The 23,049-nt window shown below is 43.1% G+C and overlaps 4 protein-coding genes across 5 annotated transcripts; 1 reads left to right on the top strand and 3 right to left on the bottom strand.

The window, feature by feature from the left end:
* Nucleotides 1-1,581: 1,581 nt before the first annotated feature.
* On the bottom strand, nucleotides 1,582-2,580 carry LOC133925156 (RING-H2 finger protein ATL43-like). Its single transcript, XM_062371007.1, has one exon. It carries the CDS (start codon nucleotides 2,404-2,406, stop codon nucleotides 1,582-1,584), a length of 825 nt encoding a protein of 274 aa, XP_062226991.1. The 5' UTR covers nucleotides 2,407-2,580.
* Nucleotides 2,581-3,608: 1,028 nt separating this feature from the next.
* LOC133925155 (uncharacterized) lies at nucleotides 3,609-6,159 on the bottom strand. Its single transcript, XM_062371006.1, has 2 exons — nucleotides 4,374-6,159; nucleotides 3,609-3,737 (listed from the first exon to the last, which is right to left on the bottom strand). The coding sequence occupies exon 1, from the start codon at nucleotides 6,076-6,078 to the stop codon at nucleotides 4,384-4,386; it is 1,695 nt and encodes a 564-aa protein (XP_062226990.1). The 5' UTR covers nucleotides 6,079-6,159; the 3' UTR covers nucleotides 3,609-3,737; nucleotides 4,374-4,383.
* Nucleotides 6,160-8,420: 2,261 nt separating this feature from the next.
* On the top strand, nucleotides 8,421-11,610 carry LOC133925157 (cold-responsive protein kinase 1-like). Of its 2 annotated transcripts, none has more exons than XM_062371010.1 (6): nucleotides 8,421-9,597; nucleotides 9,712-9,854; nucleotides 9,954-10,167; nucleotides 10,255-10,489; nucleotides 10,572-10,722; nucleotides 10,811-11,610. In XM_062371010.1, the coding sequence occupies exons 1-6, from the start codon at nucleotides 9,453-9,455 to the stop codon at nucleotides 11,156-11,158; spliced, it is 1,236 nt and encodes a 411-aa protein (XP_062226994.1). In that variant the 5' UTR covers nucleotides 8,421-9,452; the 3' UTR covers nucleotides 11,159-11,610. The 2 variants fall into 2 exon arrangements, with proteins under 2 accessions (XP_062226994.1, XP_062226992.1); XM_062371008.1 differs by having other exon boundaries at nucleotides 8,421-8,877; nucleotides 9,438-9,854.
* Nucleotides 11,611-20,929: 9,319 nt separating this feature from the next.
* Nucleotides 20,930-22,032, bottom strand: LOC133923697 (uncharacterized). The gene has a single exon (XM_062368983.1). It carries the CDS (start codon nucleotides 21,756-21,758, stop codon nucleotides 21,468-21,470), a length of 291 nt encoding a protein of 96 aa, XP_062224967.1. The 5' UTR covers nucleotides 21,759-22,032; the 3' UTR covers nucleotides 20,930-21,467.
* Between the last annotated feature and the right edge of the window lie 1,017 nt (nucleotides 22,033-23,049).

Raw genomic sequence — 23,049 nt, forward strand, 5'->3', positions numbered from 1 at the left:
CAAGAAATTGATCAAAATGCTCTCAATGATAGGTATGAGTGTACTAAAAGAGAGAGGTATTTTAGTAACAAGCTAGAAAACTTAGATGTCAAATTTTCTAAACCTATAAATAGAGGGGTATGGCTATAGGAGAGTGGAAACCAGCCACTTAAGCCCATGTGTCACCCATTTGAGAGCTAAGTGGTAGATTTTTAGAGTAGATGAAGATGAGTACTTAGCCTATGTAATATGTGAAAGTTTATGATAGAAATATTCTTGTAATCCGTCTAAAACAGAGCTGATCTTTTTTATAATGAAGTTTATGGTTTTGCATATGCTTGAATCCCCTTTTTCTAGTCTCTCTCTATTGGTTTCCTTGTAAATTTGCAAGTTTTTCTTTTCCGGTTGTGAAATTTTTATTGATTTTCGTTTTTACCTTTGAGTTACGATTTTTCAACCTTAGAAAGTTATTATACTTGTTGCTAGAGGCATAAACGTTCATATATTCGTATTTGAGGGGGTTTTGAATCTCATTACCTCTGGACCATCGATTTAGAGAGTTACTTCTTTCGGTAACTGTCTTTTTCTCTGTTCTTCGTTCAACTTTCAAGTTTTTGTGCTCAAAGATATATGAAATGGTTATGAACAGAGATTGGTTCATATTCCATTCATAGAGTCATATTATCTTAGAATTTTTTTCTCATTTTGTCTCTCTAAAATTTATGTTTCCGCTTATGCGTTTTTGATGGGTGTTGGGTAAATAAAAAATAGATCAAATTTATTTAGGACACTGTTGAACTGAACTGAACAAGCAATGTTCATATCACGTTTAGCTATCTGAATTTACCAGTTACGATGCTCACATCAAGGCGTTTAACTGGAGTGAGCCGATCGGGTGTTGGAGCACTCACAGTCTTTTCCGAGAAAATTCCCGACGAAGAGGTCGTCGACGACGCCGCCTCGGGCGCCGACGGCGATGTTCATGTTGTCAGCCTCCTTCCCGAGGCGGTAGAGGTAGTCGTCCCCCTCCACATCCGTCGCTTCCCACGAGGATTGCTTCGACAGCCGCCGCCGCCACGCCGATTCGTCCTCCTCGCCGCCGGTGGCCGGCTGCGAGGAGGATGAGGCGGACGAGCACAGGAGGGGCGGGGGCGGCCTCGATTTGGGGCTCTGAAGGTGGAGGTAAGGTGCGGACGGGAGCGGAAGAGGAGGAGGCGGTGTTGGTGGGAGGAAGAGGCGAGGGAGGTGGTGACCATGGCGGAAGGCGGGGAGTGGTTGCGGACTTGCGGCGCGCTGATCGGCGGCCGTTGGAACTTGGAAGGCTTGGTCGTGGGCTCGTACGGCACTGGGAGGCTTGGTCGTGGATAGATCGTCGTGTTCCATCGCAAGATCGCATAAAAACTTGCGGTCTTCCAGTGTATCTTCAGCCATAAAAACTTGCAATTTCTGCATCGGAACTTCAGCCATCAGTGGTCGAAACCACCACATTGGCACATCGAGATTACATGTATCTTCCAGTGTTTACCCTATTACCGTATCGTGTCCTACCAACGTGTCGCCAACTATGTACATGCACGAGATCGATGAACGAGCGTGAGCTATCTAAAAGCTCGTTCCTGTGCAGGAGCAAGATGGAGGAGGAGCAGGTGAATGCATTGCGGCGATGCTGCTGTGGTCTCGTGATCCGTGAGCGCTCTCCTCTAGAAAGACCAGGTCCCGCCGATGCCTCGCCGCCTCGAGATACGCGACCAGGTCCACCAAGCCGTCCATCGACCACCGTTCCCTCGGCTGGTCACTTGCCCGGTGCACCACCACCTGCACCTCCGCCTCGCTGGCCGAGTGCCGGCCGTGGACCCTCCCCGCGACCGGCGCAGGGTCGTCGCGCGCGTCCAGCCGTGTTGTTAGCTCCAGCTCGGGGAGCGCGATGGAGACGTCCCCCTTGGCGACGCGCCGGCGGCAGACCGGGCACGTCGAGTGCGCCACCAGCCACGTGTCGACGCACTCCGCGTGGAACGCGTGCTGGCACCCGGGCAGGACGCGGAGCAGCTCGGCCGCGTCGAACGCGCCCAGGCACACCGCGCACTCGGTCGCGTGGCCCGCCGCCGCGGCGCCCATGTCGCCGAACCGGAAGGCCGGGAGCGCGCCCAGCACGGAGCTGCTCAGGCCGGAGCGGCACCGCTCGCACGAGGACGACGCGAACCCGAGCCCAGGCACGCCGCGGCCGCCGCCGGGTCCGCGGTGCTTGCAGTGCTTGGCGTAGATGAGGACGAGGAAGAGGGCCAGGAGCACGGCCGTGAGGACGCCCACGATGACGGCCACGTCCACGGCCAGCGGCGGAGGCAACGGGGGTGGCGCCACCCTCGGCGAGCGCATGTCGAGACGCGCCGGCAACGGCGCCGGCGGGGAGGGTGCCAACGACGGGGTCATCCTGTCCTGATCACGCACGGCATTCGAACAAATCGTTCGCCAAAAAAGATTTGCATGACAAGGTGTGGGAGGGACATATAGGCAGTGTTCGTGACGAGACGAGCTGGGATGGGGTGGAATGGAAGGCAGGGGCCGGCCTTCCCTGTGAGATAGTCGCCGATGGCTTAAAAATAGAGGAAGCTATCTTTGATCGGAGTAAATTTTAGCTCATGTTTACCAGTTTCGCGTTGTTCTGTACAATTCGCTACATAAGTCTGGAGAAATGATGAAGTCAATAATTCAACTGATAATGCATGCAGCACAATCACAATTGACACAGTCACGCTTGTCGTGCTGTGGTACAGGCACCAGAGAAGAATTTTCCAAGTATAGCAGCGAATCAAGCTGATCATGACGGCTCTATCACGACAGCCAACATTCGGGATGGAAATCACCTGAGCTTCTGCAGGCCGGCTGTGAAGCTGCAGACGGGCGTCGCGGCAGATGGCGCCCTGCATCTTGACGCGACCGCCGCCCGTGGCTCACGCGTTGCTGTCCCAGATGCTCGTGTACACCGCCACTGGTTTGCCGCTCGGGTGAGGCACACCATGTTCTTGAACTGCCTCACCGGGCGGCACGCCGTGACGTCGAATCCACAGGACAATTAGCAACAGAGAAACGCACGTGGCTGCCCCCAGCCCAGAGGATGAGATGGCGAAGTCATTGCTGAAGCTGCTGTTGCCGTGGCTCCAGAATAATGTTCGCAGGGCCTCATGTTTGGAGAAGTAGAGGACGAAGCAGAAATAACAGTTACCCGACCTGTTGCGGTTTCTGAACAAATTCTGACGAGTGCGAAATACAGATACAGGCACACGTGCATAGTGCACATACTTTGATTATAACGGATAAAGTGGTCAGCAAACAACAGCAAAGATAACTTAGCGCAGTACTATTAAAACGACAGCAGAGTATTTAACACAATACTGTTATTAAATTGCACGGCAGATAACACTAAACTGAGATAGTTGCAACAAGCATGTGAATTGCCAGACTTTATATGGGTATATCCTGGGCTCAGAAGAGGTGAAAATATAACAAAGTTAAAACAGAAAGAAAATTAAAGCACCAAAAAGGTACAAGGTACTATCCAAAAAAGGAGAAAAAAATGTGATAGTAACTCATAAGAAATTTCACCTGCTATAAATTTCCACAATATAGGCGGTTTTATAGAGAATATATGCCAATCTGTGGAGAGACAGGTCAGGTCTCAGGACAACTGATGAAGCTATTAAACATCTGCATCCTTTGTACTAAACTTCTAACTACATGGTAAGAATTTTATTCAATTTACCCTTGCATTGCACCAAATTCAAAAATACATATTAGTAGTAGCAGATGAAAGTTCGTGCTCATAAAAAAAAAAAGCCAAGGTCATTTAGTTACCAACCACAAACTCTCAATAGCCATACCAGAACAGAACAATATAAATAGAAACCATGGGGGCAGTGATCTTCTAAGTAAACTAAGTACCGACAAAAACAAAACATATCAAGGGCTATCCACATGGACTTTTTCATGGCACACACCAGTATCCACATGGACTTCAAATGGGAACATCTCATCATTGAAAATAATCAGTCTCTTTTCATCACTAAACATTATGCCATGTGCATGCAGCCAATAGGAAGCAACTAATATCCACTACAATATACTAAACTCCAACCGTGGTAGCAAGAAGCTGGATCGTTAAGAGCAGAAAGAGGTCCATCAGACAGACTACTACAGAAATCGCAACTACTGCTATTATCATAGCAATCACCACATGATTATCATGAATGCACCATCACAAGACATCATTAAACAATTCATCAAATATGAGATGACAGCAAAGTCAACACGGTATAAGACTAACCTACAAAGAACAAGAATTAAGTAATGATAAAACAAAATCGAAAAGATACAAACATATGACCATCGTAGCGCCATACATTGAAGTGATCATGCTGAGAAGCTTTGCAACTTCCGCAACCGCTTCACAGCAGACGGTTTCTTCTTCAAGATCTTCTTCGCAGATTTTGCCTTTGGCTTAGCCTTCTTCAATGGCGTGGGGGTTTCTTTTATGGGCCCAGGCTGAACTCCCTTTTTTAGTGCACTTCCTCTTGGAGTAGCAGATGGTGGCAGTCTCAAACACTGCGGTGGCAAAGGATTGTGAGGTTTCCAAACTATATTATTCTTCATCGAGAACCTCACCTTCTTACCACTCTTCTCTCCCTCCTGGGAAAGAAGATTACCTTCACTACCATTATCCCCGTCAGAAACTTCAGACAACCTATCTGCAGATTTTGATCGCTTCCTCTTCTTTGCCACTTTCCCATTAACTGGAGTTGCTGGTGAAGCACTTGAGCTGCCACCACCATTGACCATCCCAGCTTCTGCTGCCGCCTTCTCAAACTGCTTCTGAAGATTGGACATTAATGTCTCATCAAATGTAATGCCATCAGTACCATCACCCATCTGCTGGTCCTCTGCAGGAGCATCTGTACTCTGCTCCGCGACATCCCCTCCGTCAACAACCTCCATCTTATTCCTTTTCTTCTTTTCTTTCTTCTCCTTCTTGTCCTTCTTTACCTTCTTCTCATGCTTCGAAGCCTTAGCCCCTTCCTTCTCACCTTCAACCGACACAGACTTCTTGGCCTTTTTCTTCTTCTTTTCGACCTTTGCCTCACCCAAATCCATGTCACAGTCCACCCTCGCCACCACTGGCACCTCAGTAGCCTCAAACTCCGGCACAGGAATCTCAACACCAGACAGCTGCAACCCCTTTTCGACCTTCACAAATGCATCCCTCAACCCAAACACCACCTTCCGGTTCACTTGTATCGTCTCAGTCTTTGACCCAATATCCAGGAACCTCTTGCTGAATCCAAACAACAGTCCAACTTTCCCGAGCTGCTCCTCAGCACTCCCCTTCTCCACCTCCTCCCCCCTCTTCACCATCTCTAGCAATTGACTGCCACTCTCCAGGAACCTCTCAAATACACCAGCCTTGACCTTATTCACCATCACCCGATCGGACGACTTCTCCAACACAGTGAAGAACGGAGCCAACAGTGTGCCCATTGTCTGCAAGCTCACCGGGAGTACAGGCAAGAGCTCGTCAAGAAACGCCTCAGCGACATGGTACCCAAGGCCTCGGGAGGAGACAGCGGCGACGCTGTCGACTTCCGGGAACAGGGCCTTATCTAATAGGACGGATATGGTCTGAGAGGTGATGTCGGGGGCGAAGGAGTTGGCGGTGAGGAGGAGGAAGGTGTGGTGGAGGAACCGGCGGTTGAGGAGGTAGAACTTGTCGAGGCGGTGGACGTCGATGTGGGCCCACTCGCGGCGGAGGGTGGAGAGGTAGGCGGACAGGAAGGCGGCGCCGGCGGTGGGGGAGGGGGCCGCTGAGACGGCGGAGGCGAGGCGGGAGGCGAGGGCGGACTGGTAGAGCGGCTTGTCGGCGTGCCAGAAGCAGAAGAAGAGGCCCTTCCAGAGCTTGAGGAGGTCGGATGCGGAGAGGCGCGGCGCGGAGGCGGGCAGGAAGTCGGAGAGGAGGTGCCGGACCGCGCGCTCTCGGGTGCCGGCGTTGCAGGAGGCGAGGCGCCGCGCGATGTCGGTGGCCTCGGCGGACGCGTCGGCGGCGGTGGCGGCCATGGGTGGATGGGCGCAGGGGAGGGGAAAGGTGTAAACCCTAGCGCTTGGTCCGTGGAGAAGGGACTTCGGCGTTTGAAATGCCCCTGTGATTTTCGTTTCACCGGCCGTTTGGGTCTGAGCCTGACTGACGGGTGGGACCATTTGGTGCGTCAGGACGGGTGGGACCCTTTCATTCTCAACCTTCAACATGTTTTATTTTTATTTTTATATTTCAAATATCCAAAAATACAAAAATAAGCGTTGTTTGAAAAAATGGTACAACTAAGCTATTATCGCCGGCCAGAAGGGTGGTAGGCACTCTTAACCTTCAAAACACAATTCAAATTTTGGTAGCGCAGAGGATAGTAGTATCAAACACTCTACAAAATTTCATTCCAAACAATGACCTTTGCAACGAGAAACAAAAAAAAAGACAAAATTTCAGCACAAATGATGATTCGCTGCAGTTCCAGCACACCGTGTTCTTCTCTGGCTTCGGATAGTCAAAGTAGCAGCCTACAAGATTGAAACTTGTGTATCTATATCAATCAGTTTATTGAGACCAAGTTTTAAATTGGTTGATTAAATACATATTTACCAATAGATACTATCGTCTTCAACCAAAAAAAAAACTTTTGAAGAACAGACCTAGCGTTATAATTATATCCAGCTGCATGGAGTAATGTCAACCATATCTCCCTTTGAATAAAAATTGCTAAAACTGAAATATGGATAAAAAGGACATCATTTCAGTTTAGACTAAAAACTCAACACAAAGAAAAAGGAAAGATAATATTTATCCATGTAGTGAATTAAATAAGAAGAAAAACCAACCTTCATTCAGTTGAAAGGGGAGGGGGGGGGGGGTGAAAGGCAGTCATGCAAACACTATACTAAAAATCCTGCAAGGTTTGAAAGCTTGTGTATCTAGCTGCATGGAGTAATGCCAACCTTACCTCCCTTTGAACAAAAATTGTTAAAACTGAAGTATGGATAAAAAGTGGAATATGTCTCCACGGGTAAGAATCGAGCGCAGGGAAACAGCTAAGCAAGGGTTTGAGCGGGAAGGCTCTTGAAGCAAATGGAAGTTTTGAGGGCAGGAGTTGGCCTCGACGCTGAGAATTATTAGGCATGAACAGTGCTGGGTGCTTATAGTTATGGGTTTAAGAAAAAAGAGTGTTAAACATTATATAAATTATAATTTTTGATGCAAACAAAAACTACAGTTACTTAAATATAGTTAATTATCTTGTTAGCACTATATAAACAACGATGCTTAGGTAAGTATCTTGTTCTCCACTAAATACATGTGCTAGTGCAGTTGAAAAGAAATCTTATTTTTTTTTCTATAAACATCTCTTTTGAACATACCATTGTGCATGCTCCTATTCTTTTTTTGCTTGACTTTGCCATGGCAAAGTGAAAAGAGCCGCCTCCTTGAGTTTGTTTATTTAAAGGAGCCTCAAGTTTCGTGACGGTGACAAACTTCGAAGCCAGATAGGCCGATGAAGAATTTTTAAATATTTTTATTTTTTAATATTTGCAAAAATATATAACTATTTAAAATATATTATATATCTAAACTACCGTCGCCAGTTAGATGAGCGACAATAAGGTATCACCTATCCAATGAGCGACACCTTATGAGACCTATAATATAATAATCAGAAATTAAATATTCTGACTAACGTGGCATCCACGTCCATATGTCGTCCAATCAATAAACGACATATTTACTATAGTTCGTTGGAAGTGTGACATCTCTGTTAGGCTCACTGGAACAACGGTGACAATTTTTTATTGTTGTGACATAAGTCCTATAAAATACCGTTCATCCAACGAGCGATAGCAGTCTATATATGTAATATTTTAAAATGATAGTGTATTATTGTAAATATTGAAAAATAAAAATATATAAATAAAAAAATCGGACGATCGAAGTGTGCCACCACCGCAGCAGCGAAGAAGCCCACTTGGACAATTTCGGCATGGGACGACGGCCCATAACTCGGCCCCGTTTTGACGCGATCCATCATCCACACGCACGCCGCAACCGCCCGACACCATCGCGCATCTGCCGTCGCGGACTCGCGGCCGTCCCGCCCCATCCCGTCCCGCACACACACTTGTTGGTCGCGCGGCACGGCACTACCACAGCACGCTACGCGGCGCACACGGCACACCGTTTCAACAAAACGACGCCACGACGAGCACCGCGGCGTAGCCTGTGCCGCCGTACGTGCCGGCCCCATCCCACCCGCGCGCTCCTCCCGCGTCGACAGCCGCCGGGCGCTGACTCCATCGGCCTCTTCGTCGCCCGCTCCGCGCACTCCTCCACTCGGCTTGATCAGTCGACCCGGGGACGTGTTCCACGCCAAAAATTACAGTTAAAAATGAGCTTCACTACGTCGCTGTATGGCGCCAGGAATTGCCCGCCCGACTAATCTATTCGCAAGTTTGCCCCGCAAGCTAGCAGAAGGCCAGTAGCTAGCCAGCTCGCGCCGGACGGCAGTGCCAGCGCCCGCGCCAACGCGACGGCCGCGTGGACGGATCGGACCGGACACGCCACGCGGGCTAGCTCCCTCGGAGAAACCGATAACTATGCCGTCGCCTCGGCATTGGAAGGCTCCCCCCTCTGTCCCCGTCGCTTGCTCGCTCGTTCGCTTTCCACGGGTTACTAGTTGCGCGCGGCCGTGCTTATGCGAGGCTGGGAGATGCGCGCGCGGTAGTGGTCGCGAGGAGGCAGCAGGGGCGATCGAGTCCCGTGATCGTCGGCGTTTCATCAGGATTTGAGGTCTGGCTTCCGGTTGCCGGTGCAAGGTATGCATGCGCATCATCAATGGCTCGAGTACAAAAAAAATAAAGATCCTACCGAAGGTATCAAAGGTAGAAGGCTCCTAGGTTGGGTACTTGGTTTATGGGTGTCTGATGGGTGAACGTCTGCGTGCGAGTTGCGTATATGTGCTTACTAAGTGCTAGCTTTTAGTACAATTTACTTGTAGCGATGTTTTTGTAATCTGCTGAGGACAGAGAATTCAGAAGATAAGGAACACGATCCTGTCGTTCTTGTTTCATCATTTTGATAAGTTTGTGAGATGGGGGATTGCTAGAATGTGTGACTAGGTCATGCCGGCGATTTTCATTCTATTTTGTTTCTCATGCCTTCTCCGGTTTAGATATTTTTGGAGGATTTGTATCCCTTGGCGATTCTATTTAACCTGGCTTCAACATTGAGTTTGGGTCCAACCGTTCGTCAGTTCGTGATGGCAGTTTACTTGTACCTGCCTCTTGTCAATCCGATGATTATCGAGAAAAGAACTTTTGAGCATCTCGCTGTTGAAAATCTGAGATTGCTGATACTTTCACGTAAAAAATTGCAGAAATAAAAAACAGCAATGGCATCTACAAATCCAAATGTGGTCTTCCTCGTCTTCATCGTCATTCTTGTCATAGTCATCGTAATCCTGCTTGGTATCTGCTGGAAGTTCCTCAAGCCAAATATCATGAGGAAAGTGATGAGGTCAAGGAGCTCTGCTTCAGGTGAACGTATCATCAACTTTCACTGTGGATCCGATGAACTAATACAAGAAACATACTTTCATAACATTTTTTTAATAGAGCTCTGCATTTTTTATTTTTTATTTGGCATAACAGAGGTACCTGAGTACTTCAGCAGTAATATGAGTGGAAACCTGAGAACGATAACTTACTTTGATTATGCTACACTGAAGAAGGCAACGAGGGATTTCCACCAGAAAAACCAGCTTGGAAGAGGTGGCTTTGGTCCTGTTTATCTGGTAAATCTCTACGCCGAAAACATGGCAAGATTACACTGCATTTGTACTAGTTAGTGACTTGGGATATTATATGATGCTTGCCGCAATGCTATTGACCAGGGGAAACTAGACGACGGAAGGAAAGTTGCAGTGAAGCAACTCAGCGTTGGCAAGTCTGGGCAGGGTGAATCAGAGTTCTTCGCCGAAGTGAACATGATCACAAGCATCCAGCACAAGAATCTCGTTCGCCTCGTTGGGTGCTGCTCGGAGGGATCGCAACGACTGCTAGTGTACGAGTTCATGAAAAACAAGAGCCTGGACAAGATATTATTTGGTAAGCACAAAATCCTTATAGCAGACCTTAACATATCATTAACAATAGCTTGTTTCATGTGATTGTTTTGCCTGTGAAACTCTGTAGGGGGTGATGGCTCGTCGTTTCTGAACTGGAAAACCAGGCACCAGATCATCATCGGCATTGCGCGGGGTCTGCAGTACCTCCACGAGGAGTCGAACCTGAGGATCGTTCATCGCGACATCAAGGCCAGCAACATCCTCCTGGACGACAAGTTCCAGCCCAAGATCAGCGACTTTGGCCTGGCCAGGTTCTTCCCTGAGGACCAGACATACCTCAGTACTGCGTTTGCTGGCACACTGTAAGTCGCCACAACTAATTTCACGTTTACATTTCATAACTGTACATGGCAACGCAGCAAAACAAATTTTGATTCATTTTAGGGGCTACACTGCACCTGAGTACGCCATCAGAGGGGAGCTCACGGTGAAAGCCGACACCTACAGCTTCGGCGTGCTCGTTCTCGAGATCATCAGCAGCAGGAAGAACACAGATCTCTCTCTCCCAAACGAAATGCAGTACCTTCCTGAACATGTACATCACATTCTGAATCCAATTCTAAGCTACAAGACCGACATGAAATTTCGGCCTGACGAATCCTTCTTCCCTTCGAACTTTTCAGGCATGGAGGCTCTACGAGCATTCCAAGATCCTCGAGCTCGTCGATTCGACGGTGCAGACCGACGGGTTCGACGAGAAGGAGGCCCAGCAGGTGTGCCAAATCGCGCTGCTGTGCGTGCAGCCGTACCCAAACCTGCGTCCAGCGATGTCGGAGGTGGTGCTGATGCTGACGATGAAGAGCGATCAGTCCATCCCGGCACCGATGAAGCCAGCGTTCCTGGACAGGAAGAGACTCAAGGACAAGAACGTGACGTCGGACACGGCGGCGGAGATGAGGTCGGCGTCGTACTGGCTCAACACACCGTCGCCCATGATCGACAAGCCGTACGACATGAGCTGTGGCATATAGTGTGACGCTGAAGTCACATTGCGAGTAAGAACTGTTCCATATTCAGGGATTCAGGGAACTCATGTTTCAGCAACAGAGGTGCTGTGAATCCGACACAAATATTGTCGGATGCCTATTTCTGCGCACTCTTAGTCTTGTACAAACTCGTGCAGCACTAGCTTTTTTTTAAAAAAAATAATGAGTGCTGTAAACTTGATCGATGTTAGGAAAACGCGGGAGAGAGATTTACAGTGTTCATTTACATACATAGTTTACACTCTTCTTGGCTAAGAACTCAGAATTTACGGTGATCCACCGATGTATTATACAGGGCATCACTTTGTTACGAGATCGTCAGGCTAAACTGTGTGGTGTTTTTGTTTTCCACAGTTATCTAAAGGTTGGGGTTTTCATGTAATAATTTAAGAGTATAATATTTGCTTTGTCTTTCCTGCAGATATGAGCAACTTCTGAACTAGACAGTTGTGATGCATTCGATAAAAACGTGGTTCTTTTTTGCTTGTATATTGGAATAAATTGATGAATGGTATCTTGATCTCTTAATTCTTCAATGTTAAATCTGGAAATGTCAAATTTCTGTTTTTATAAAAATGGCTTGATATTACTAAAAAAGTCGTATGAAGCGCATAGTTTGAGAACGACATATAAGTAAGAGATATAAGTAAGATAGCATACTCATTTCTCCGACACCACTACTGATAAGCAATTGACAGATTTTTTTTTAGAAAATAGATAAAATCATCCGGCCTTTTGCATCACAGCCAAGCAATTGACAGATGCATTTGGTGAAAGATGTTGGCTCCAAAAACCCAAAGCAACATCTATTTGAAACCAAATCAGCGGTTCTCCTAAAATGACATATAGTATGTTGAACTGGAGGAGGTCCTTCCGTTCAACAATATAAGGTGCATTTTATTTTGAAAAAGTCAAATTTTATAAATTTTAATTAATAATTAATTAAATTATATGCATGTTTAGTACGTTAAATTTGTTTCAATAGATTTATCTTTTAAAGTATTTTTAATATAATATTGATTTTATATCAATTGATAATATATTATAAAAGAAATTAACCGTCCAAGTTTACTAACTATTTCAAACAAAATATGCCTTATATTGTTGGTGGAGGAATATTATTCTTGCAAATTTTGGAAACCTTATTTTTTCGAAATACATAAGAGAGCTATGTATCTTTGTGTTAAGAGGAGATAGGTGCTTAAGGACCTCACAATCGCCGATCAGTTAGGCTACATCAAACTCCATCTGTTAGGTATCATTGTTCATGATGTGAAAGTGAAGCCGTCAAATACCACATCAAACTCCGAAATGATGGTTGTAATTTCTAAGAATTTAAGTAGGCTACAAGGAACCACGCGACATGACACTATAACAGTCTTTGTAATTGCATCGTTTCATTCAACAGCACGACATGTAACATTTGGTTCGGGGGCACAAGATAGAATGGAGCAGATTCATTTTTTTACTGTTTGGATAGAAAACAGTAAGATGGAATGATCTGTAATCAGAAATATTCTTCAAAGATTTGGAACAGAGTCATTAAAAAACGATGTAATATAGTTATCTCATTTTAAATGTGACACTAACGATAAGCCTAAAATACTAAAATAGATTTGTTCTATCCCAACCAACAAACAAACGTCTATATATAAATGAAATCATATTATACTCAAATATATGAATAAAATATCTCACTCTCTAACCAACCCAAATGACTTCTACCTAAAGAAAACAGAAACACACACAAAATAGAATCCATCTTCGCGGCTTCACCTGCTCACCTTGACCCTATAAATGCATGTCTTTAAGGTTGTGAGATATCAGTATAGATCTAAATCTTAGAATCCTACAATATTATAAAGTTAAAATGATATTATCCCACTATATATCTTAAATTTATAATATCATATTCTAGATGAGACTTCTATACAATCCAACAGAATTGTTAAGATCCTATATAGGATCTCGACGAGAGTTATGTAGGATCCCACTAAATCTCTAAGATCTATACATAATTAAGTTCTATTAGTTTAATTTGATATATTTTATTAGTTTATATCTTTGAAATCTATATTTTATGATGTTTCACGCTTGTTAAATATATTTTTAATAAAAAATAAATTAAACTCTAAAAATAAAAATCTTATAGGATCGTGATCCTATGTTCTGATTCTGTTAAAAAAAAAGAAAACGATCCTATCTAAAATTCCGATCTAAAAACATTTCCTGTATGTACTCTCTAGCCTAGTCTCTACTTCACAGACTTCAGTCAACGTATCGATGCCCCTCGAGCAAAAGCTTCTGAATGGATCGGAACGGCTGTAAATGTTACGAAATTCGACGAGAAAACTGTTGATAGTAATAGTACTCCTTTATTTCTTTTTATAGGATGCGCACGTATTTCAAGATTCAAAGTTCACGATTTTTAAGCCTATCAATTTGTGGATTTCTTGTTACAAAATTAGTACTATTGAATTAATATTTGAAAGTAGTTTTCCATGACCATGATTATATTGTCATGTGCAGTATGATATAAGAGAAATTAGATACCAAAGTGTAGACGCAGCTGCGCGGTGAGCACAAAACGAACTAGATATCAAAGTGTATTTTTAGAGACGTACCGAGTCAAAGGTGCATTACATTTGGAATTCGAGGGTGCCTAGAAACCAAACTAGCAGTAGCTTTTTGGGGTCGTACCACCAAGAGTAGATTAGCTCTAACGGCTGTTACCCGAACACGGATACGGTGATAGAATTTGATTTGAATTTGAAGGTCCGATTCAATAAAGAAAATTTAAATATATAAAATACAATTTAAAATCTAACACGAGTATTAGAATACAACTCAGATTCATATATCCGATTTAATAAATAAATTTAAACACAGCTATCAAATAACACCGGCTCTGATCATTAGAGCTGCATATAGACCTGATTTCTTCTTGCACACAGGTCTAATTTTGCAGTGAGACAATGTAGCACGACAAAAGAGAAGAGCATTTACTCCTCGTGTTCAATTTTTTATTGTCCCCTTAAAAAGAGAAGCTAAGCGCATTCATTGTGGTAGTCAGGACGAGTTCAATGCGCCTGGTCAAGAAAATCGTTTGAATCTGAATCCTGAAAGAGAGCCTTGGGGCGCACCACATCCTGGTTTTTTTAGAGAGAGGAGACACGCCCTGGGTTAGCTAGCCCCGCTGCGGCAGGCTTAACGGCCCCCGTCCGTACGTACGGAGCACGTTACTAGTAATCGCGATCCGATTCAGATAAGATAATGAGATCGAACCTGCTCCCTCCCAGCTCCTGGCACCTGCCATGCAGCTAGTAGTATGTGTTGAGAAACTGTTACTATCAAATATACTTTAGTGATTTTTTAAAAGAATAATTATAAAAGTAGGTACAAGCGTAAAAAAAAATTGTCTATTCTTTATTTATCTGTGTTTATAATGAGGGGTGCTGCTCCGTATATATAGTGCCAAAAATTCTTAAGAGATAGAATCAAATTTTTTCAAGAGATCGAGACGGACCCACATTCGGTTGTGAAACTCTAGATTTTCTAACAGTATGATTCTCGTGGTATTGGGCCATTCACAGAGTCGTCGCAACCGTCACCTAAACCAGTCGCATTTGATATCGACGAGCAATAAATAATTAATGAATATATATATTTAATAGAAATACTCTTTAGAAAAATTTGGTAGGTTTTAAAGTTATCATAGGATAAATAAGATATGTGCTAATGAAAAAATATGGTAGGTTTTAAAATTATTATAAGATAAATAAGATATGTACCGATGTTCTACACGAAAATCATATCAGATTATGAATGAATATTCAAAAGTAATACGATCTCGTAACGTTACCCTCGGAGTTTTCTAGTGTGATACGAACTCTCTGCCTCGACTATATAAGGAAGATAGTATGTCAAAAGGGAGCCTAAGCCAGGGGTCAAAACGAGGATCATAAGCTAGAAATCTCGAGCCAGATCGAATTTACAGCAAAGAACCAGCTAAGTAATATAGAACAAGCTTAGTTAGATAGGAGCAGATGTAACCTATTAAAATCTATAACAGAGTTATAACATAACGAGATTCATCCGAAAGGGCTTAAGACTTAAATACTAGAGAACTCGCAGAGAGCCTAAGGATTATATCTAAACACATTCTCATTGTAAGGTCTTTTTTTAAAATTAATTAAAACGAAACAACCAGACATAAGATTATTATCTTAATAGAGGTATAAATCTGTATAAAATCTCATGTCTTTTTTTTCATACTCACAATTAGAAAATAAAAATCCTTACTTCATATATGTATTTATATAATAAATTTTACCGATCGTCTAGAGATATAACTGAAAAATCAACTATGTTTTGGTCATTATTATTTGCTCATATCCAGACACGTTGCACATTGACGGGGGCAAAGGCAACCGAGGGTATTGACTCCAAGCTAGCGCATGGCAGAGGATGCAGGTAGTTTTATATGCTCATCACGTGCCGCTGCTTCCGGTCGGCCCGCCCTGTCGCCGGCCTCCACTTGGGCAGCCTTTCACCCTTCCTCGCGGAGACATCCCGGAAATGGCAGCTGCGAGAAATAAATCTGAGGAAAAATGCAGGCCAAAGTTTCCGTTTTTGCATCATGATGTCTTCCAAATAAAATTCCCTGTACCTCATCGAACGGCACTTGGAAGGTAAAAGCAAGGCTACGCACTATAAAGTACAAGCGTGTATATGCTGCTAAGTTAGGGCCTCGTATACCAAGATATACTCCGTACTGATGTTACCTAGGTTTGCCATAAAAGTTCACCAAATTCAGACTGATATGTAAACGGACAAAAACAACATCGCCACTTGGCTGGATCTTACCACCCAAATCGAGGCGCCCGTCCACCTTCGTCCATTCGGCTGCCCCTAATCCGCCTCCTTCGTGAAGTCACACCCTAAACCCGCCGTTTTTATCGTGTCTCTATAGCAAAAATGATTTTTATTAGATTAATAGTATGATTTTGATGATTAATAATGACATAGTTATTGAGATTAATATGTTTATCAAAAATATATGTTAATAGATCTTACAAATTCAATACATAAAAAAGCCACCGAAACTATAATAAATTTTAATTGAATTGGAAAAGTACCATGAAGATTTATCTCACCGGATGATCCGGTACAGAAGAGTTTGCACTTACCGGAGCATTATGTCCAGAAGTTATTAGCCTCACTAGATAGTCCTGTGTTAGGGCTGAGTATACACTGGAGTATTTTTGTAAGTAGAGTTCAAGAAAGTTACGCTCATCGAAAGGTCCGGTGATGAACCGATAAACACGCCAGAGCATTTCTGATAGAGTGTGAGGATAGCCTCACTGGATGATCTGGTGCTCAATGAAGCCGTGAAAATGCACATCTACGTCGTGAAAATGCGAGGCTATAACAAGAAAGCCGTGAAAAAGACAGTGCATTACAGCAGAACCAAGTTACTACACAGTTTCTATTGGTACATGTTAATCCATGTAAAGTTTTTTTACAACCGATGAATGTCTAGTAATATTCTAAATTATATATGCTTTTACTATACTTACAGGGACTTTGTCACGACTTAGGAAAGGAGATATCAGAGGAAGCGTTACAACGTCTATCAGTTGCCTAAGCAATCGTGAGTATATATACCCCTAAGTACTACTCCACTCTCATGTATATAACCCATTGTAAATCATATATAATACCCTTTTATTCCAACACACAATGCAACAGTGAGGAAGTGGCATGTTGATTCTTACATAGCTACTTAGACTTAATTTGCATTAATTTAGATATGATAGGAAGTTAGATACAAGATAGATATTTGGATATCAGCTATCTCATGGTAAGCTAGATAGATGTGTAGGTGTTCATGCCTATCTTTCTGTTTGGAGATTTGTGGATAAGTTGCAACAATGATTTTGTTCTTATATATGTGTTTGTGAGGGCCCATGAGAAACATAACTTTTATGCTGCTGCATTCATAGAATATTTGGAGATTAAATTTGAACTACTCACTTTACTCCTTATGTTGCAATCTGTACACCATTGAAATTAATGTGTGCTGAAATTTTCTTTCATCGCCATGCTGAAATAATTGGCAATCCGTACATCATTGAAATTAATATATCTATTATATTTAGGTGATCTTATTCTAATGCAATAATTAATGCATGCTGAAATTTTCTTTCATCGCCATGCTGAAATAATTGGCAATCTGTACATCATTGAAATTAATACATCTACCCTATTTAGGTGATCTTGTCCTACTGCAATAATTAATACGTGCTGAAATTTTCATTCATCTCCGATGCATTGGTAGATCTAATTATACTTGTCACATTAGTTGTGAAGTTCTCATATTTCAGCTCTCAGATTTTGCAAGGTTTATTGATTGTAGCAACATGGAGAAATAATAGCAGATTTTGTATTGCTGATCTACCTCTCATTCACATGCAGACGACTGGTTTGTCTCATGTTGGTTCGGAATCTACTAACAACAGCATTGATGTTGATGGCCATAAGGTGAGGACCTCGACGGCACAAACATTGACAACAATAATGATTCCAGCTACCGTCAGAGTGGAAACCATGCATGTGCATGATGGTTGCAGCTTGATCACTTTCAAAACATAATGGCACTTCATAGTTTCATCTTTTGAAGTGTTGTGCCTATGCATATGCTTACTAGGTTGGTATGAGAATGTAGTGGTATGACTCCATTTGCTAACCTCTAGCTAGTGTAGTGGTGGTGCTGAAAATTTATGGCGTTTGTGGGCTACTTCTTTTGGGAATGCATGTGATTGATTGAACTGATGCTGAACATTTGGACGGCATGTTTGTATGGTATATGTAATGATAGATGTGGTCTGGTTGACTTGATAAAATTGTTTGAATCAGAGTTTGTGATGTGTGTGCTATGTTCTCTATATGATTCAATTGTGATATTTGTGCCAAATTAAATTCAGCCTACTTGCTGCTTGAAGTTTAATTTCCTTGACGGCCAGTGTAATCTTTATTTTGATGGTAACAACCACGACAAGATACTGCCATTTCCCTGTTAGCCAAATCACGACAGAAAATGTAATATTTATTTTGATGGTAAAGAACCGACATAACATTATCATTTTTCTCTGTCGGTGATAGCTGATAGAAAATATTTCCTTGACAGTTTTTCACTGACAGGAATAATAAATGAAAACTTGACGCATTCGAAATTTCTTGTGGGCTAGCCATCAAAAATTGCCGTAAAAATAAAAAAAATTGACGGCCAACCGTCAGGCAAATTCTATTTCCCTGTCGAGCTAGCCCTATCGGCTTTTGTCTGTCCAAGGAAATTGTTTTTGTCGGTTTTTGCCTTTTCCCTATCGGTTTTAGGCCATCAGGGATATTCCTGTTTCCAATAGTGCACCATCTATTATGATTGATGGAACATTCACAATGTATCGTTAGCTCCATACAATCAAGTGTATTGCACTTGTACATAGTGACAATTCCATGCCAAGTATACGGCCAGGGAGAGCAGCCTTTTCTTCCTCTGTTTGCATCTTTATTATTCAACATGTCGCAACTGTTTTTTTTAAGATGACAGGAGCACTGTTATTGATTAAAGAAGAAAAGAGGTTTTTATAACAAAACACATCCCTTGATGAAAACGAAGGGATAAGAAATTATAAAAGATCAAATAATAAAGATGTTAGCACACAATAGCACCAAACACTTCTAATGTACACACAAACGAGAGAGCTACACAAACGCCAAAAACACTCATATTTTTCGATGACATTTTCATTTGCCAAGATTGAAACCTAATTTGATTGGAGATTAGAATTTTGGAAAGTTCTCATATTTCTTTCCTTTTAGATATTCCAACTCACGTAGATAAACAAACATTTATTATCTTTCTCAAGAGCTTCATAACTGTGTTGCATTGTGGCTGTCCACCAATCAGCAAAGTTAGAAAAAATCTCAATTAATATGTCTTTAAATCTATGTATTTGTGTCTAGTTTGCTACCTGCACCGAAACCTCCTTTACATACACATATTCACAACCAATCCTTTCTTGGTTAATTGAACCCTATAGGACAGCCACCATGCTTTGTTTCGTGGGGATCGATTAAGGGAGCAGCTAGCATATGACACCGCGATAGCAACAGCAATATATAAACCGGGCTGCTGGCCCGCGCGAGATGGCAACGATGCGGCTGGCAAATAATTGCGAGGACCGGACATCTAATCAACAAGACCAGTCAATTCATCAGGAAATTAAGTCCGGCAATGGTGGCAGAGGGACAGATCTCGACGGGAAAGATTGCATCGTTGTCCAGAGTTTTCAATCGATCCAAGATGCTGGATGATATGTTCGCACAGGTGATCAGGGGCAATTACTGAGCTTCAGTAGTACTACCGCTGAGTAGCTAATTACACCACTGGATGTTGTCATTGATAAATCACGTCCGATATTTATTGGGATCTAAAAAAAGTCTGATATTTATTGGACCTGGCTAACAAAATTTCCAACCAGTAAACTGAATTTGCGCAAACGGTATACCTTGTTACGTTACCTATTTTCCATATGTTCAAAAAGGCATTCCTACTCTAACAAATAAAAATGAATGGGCTAGTTTATCGGCACATGTTGCAAACTTGATGCCATTGGATGTCACCATATCTCTCCGAGCCATCGTGCATCCCGTTTGGGAGGAACCAATATAATATCCTAAGCATTTAAAAATAATAATAATGCTATCGGTGTACGGATCGAAATTGCTAGGACGGATGTGTGTTTTGTGTAGAGGGAGGTGTTGAGTTGGAAATTTGCAATACAAAATTGGAAATTTTAGTTACTTGTGTTCAAAGTTTAGATTCTGTTGAGTTGAAATAGAAATTGGGATTGAAAGCTGATGATTTATTTTTAAAAGTTTTGATGTAGTTGAAAACTAAAAGTTAAACTTTTAAGTTGAGAGATTATGATACCATGTTTAAATTTTCATTTATTTAAGTGGAAGTTTTCCCTTTCTTTCAAATGTTGGACATCTCAAAAACTGAAAGTACTTTTTTTTTTCATCCCCGTGAGGGGAGGCGGGGCTAAGGGTTGACATATGAATTGTCGGTACGGGTGAGTTTGTGTACATCGCAAGAAGAGAAGCCTCGGTAGCTAGTAATAAAGTTTCTAACGAGGGAGTGCAAAATAGAGCAAATAATTAGTGTCCGCAAAAGCAAAAGTAAAAGAAATATTCGTACGTGTAACAACAGGGTTGCTTTGGAAATGAAAATAAAATTGCTTTCTTGTGAACTTCACCCTCACAAAAAGAGAGAAAACTTTGCATGTATTCTCTTTTAACTTCACAAGGCATGCATGTACTTGTATGGAATATTTGATCGTGGCCTCTCAAAATAATACTACGAGATCAAGAAGAGGCCAGCTAGCTGTGTTATAAGTTGACCTTTTATTTCCAACGAAATAGATAAAAGGACTTACCTAGAGAAAATAAGAAGAAGAAGGAGGGGAGAACGAAATAGGTTATAATTAAGCAAGCAATAAAAAAATTGTTGCTAAAAATTTGGAAGTGCATTAATTGGCATTTGAGGTGGTCGATCAATGTGTTCACCACTTCACTCCCACCTTTTCAGAAGCAAGCAAAAAAGGATCACCTTTTCTCTTCATCTCTTCACCGAGAAGACTCCCTTCAATCGATTCTTGATGTTAGTACTCACGATACCGTATTCCTCAATCCACAATTTTGTCTATCTCTTATTTTTCCTAGACAAAAATTAGCTTTTCCGCAGTCCTCCTGTGCACAGGTGCACTCCTAGTACGGTCCACTATTTCCCGGAGAACAGTACGAAGAAAGAGAAGTGAAAGCTCGCTCAAACATTTTACAGCGGCCAGTAGATGCAAATCAACAACTAAGATCAATATATATATACCAGCACAATAGATCAAGAAAATGAAAATATGACTAAGGTAAGCAAGAAACACTATACTCGTATCTCTATCTCTTTCAATCAACAGAATAGCCTTGCTGATCACTTCGCAAGCCAATCAATACAAAGGGGAAAAATCAACAAAAAAGAAGAAAAAAAACTAGGGAAAAAAGAAGAAAGGGAAGCAGAAGGGAGTAGTAATACTCGCTCATCTCTTCTCCTTCTCATTCTTCTCCTCCTCGCCATGCACGCACGCAAGATCAGCTTGCGCGCCCAGTGATGGCAATGGCCTGCGCCAGCCAAGCGACGCGACAGCAAGCCGCAGTAATGAGTTGCTAAGCTAGCTACTCATCTGTTGTGCAACGGGTTGGGCCCCGTCGGCACGCGCCGCTTGGCCTCGTCGACCAGCTCGCCGCCGCCGCCGGCGCGCCACCGCCGGCCAAGCCCGATGCTGACGAGGCCGACGACCATTACATCAAAAGCACTCCTCCTGCCGCTGTCGCGGGCGGCTGCAGCGTCGCTGGCGCTTCCCTCGCTGCTGGTGCTGGGAACAGCGCGCGACTCGGCCACGCAGGCGGCCGCGGCCGCGAGGAGCACTAAGCACGCGACCACGGCCGCGCGAGACCACCGCCTCCTCATGTGGCCGCGTGCAGCTAGCCGCCGACGGACAGTGACGGCCGATGACGCGGCGCGGCAAGCTTAACTAACAAGCGAAGGTTTTGACGTGTGGATCGAGCTAAGCTGGCTGTTGGGAGGAGGAGGAGGAGGAGGAGGAGGCAGTGGAGCGACTAGAGTGGAGTCAAAGCGGGTAAAAGCTCATAGCTGCAGGTAGCCGAGGTTCTCGCTGCTGCAAAACTGCAAAGGGTTTTATGTAGGTGGGGTGTGTGCACCCATCCCTCCACGGCTCCACAGTCCACACTCCACGCACAGTGAGGCAGAGGGCAGCTAGAGGCCACTGGAGGATACCACCAAACCGCATTTAAGGATCTTCAATTCTCTGCTCCGCTCCTGCCGCTGTCTCGGCTGTGGAGAGAGAAGGAAACGCCCACACCAGGCCACTTTGTACAGAGCAAAAAGGTGCGGAGGGGATGGAAAGTTTGGTGAGCATGGGCCCAACGCACATACACGGAAAATAATCCTAGAAATCTTATCTCATGTATTTGGAGACATATATCTAATTTATAGCGTGATAGTAGTATATGTCAAAAATTACTATAAAACTTATAATGAAAAACAAAAAATCTATATGTAATAAAAAATAAAAAATAAATGATCACTTATCAAACTATAACTTAGATTCAAACCCTAAATACATAGCACCAGATCTCATAGATTATTTTCCCACACATACTCCCTCCGTCTCCTCTCTCCGCCAACCACAAAGGACTATTTGGTTTGAAAAGCTGACTAGCTTGATCCACGTTTGACAGTTGACACCTGGTGCAAGTGCAACATCACAACAGGTTAATTTTCTCTACATATATATGTATTCTGTAATCAGTCCTTGATCCTTATGTTATTGCCGGAAAGGATATGAAAATGCAATGCTAAGTCTGCACCGTTCTACTATGAGTATGTTTGAAGGAGCGAATATAACTGTTCTTTCATATGGTCAAGCAGGCAAGATTAAGCACTTGTTTAATAGAGCTCTCTTTAATTCAATTTTTTTTGCAGAATAATTTTTTGGAGAAAGTAATTCTGTGATTGAGAGTGATTCTCTAGAATAAACTATATGGAGAAAATGATTCTGTGCTAGAAGTGAATCAGGAGAAGTTATTTTTTTTTAACTCCACAGCTTCTAATTTATTTCAGAGAATCACTACTACGGATTCTACTCAGGGAGCCAAAAGCTGAAAGCTGCTGTTTGGCAGAGCTACTCTTAATTCCAATCGAGAAGCTGCTTTGAGAGCTCTACTAAATAGACCTTAAA

Source organism: Phragmites australis, chromosome 7 (assembly GCF_958298935.1).
Source record: "Phragmites australis chromosome 7, lpPhrAust1.1, whole genome shotgun sequence".
Lineage (NCBI taxonomy): Eukaryota > Viridiplantae > Streptophyta > Magnoliopsida > Poales > Poaceae > Phragmites > Phragmites australis.

Excerpts from the sequence above, each read along its gene's own strand:
- LOC133925156 (XM_062371007.1), bottom strand. The coding sequence starts at position 2,406 with ATGACCCCGTCGTTGGCACCCTCCCCGCCGGCGCCGTTGCCGGCGCGT.
- LOC133925155 (XM_062371006.1), bottom strand. The coding sequence starts at position 6,078 with ATGGCCGCCACCGCCGCCGACGCGTCCGCCGAGGCCACCGACATCGCG.
- LOC133925157 (XM_062371008.1), top strand. The coding sequence starts at position 9,453 with ATGGCATCTACAAATCCAAATGTGGTCTTCCTCGTCTTCATCGTCATT. Across the intron at positions 9,855-9,953 it reads GCTTTGGTCCTGTTTATCTG|GGGAAACTAGACGACGGAAG; the intron begins GTAAATCTCTAC and ends GCTATTGACCAG. Across the intron at positions 10,490-10,571 it reads ACTGCGTTTGCTGGCACACT|GGGCTACACTGCACCTGAGT; the intron begins GTAAGTCGCCAC and ends GATTCATTTTAG.
- LOC133923697 (XM_062368983.1), bottom strand. The coding sequence starts at position 21,758 with ATGAGGAGGCGGTGGTCTCGCGCGGCCGTGGTCGCGTGCTTAGTGCTC.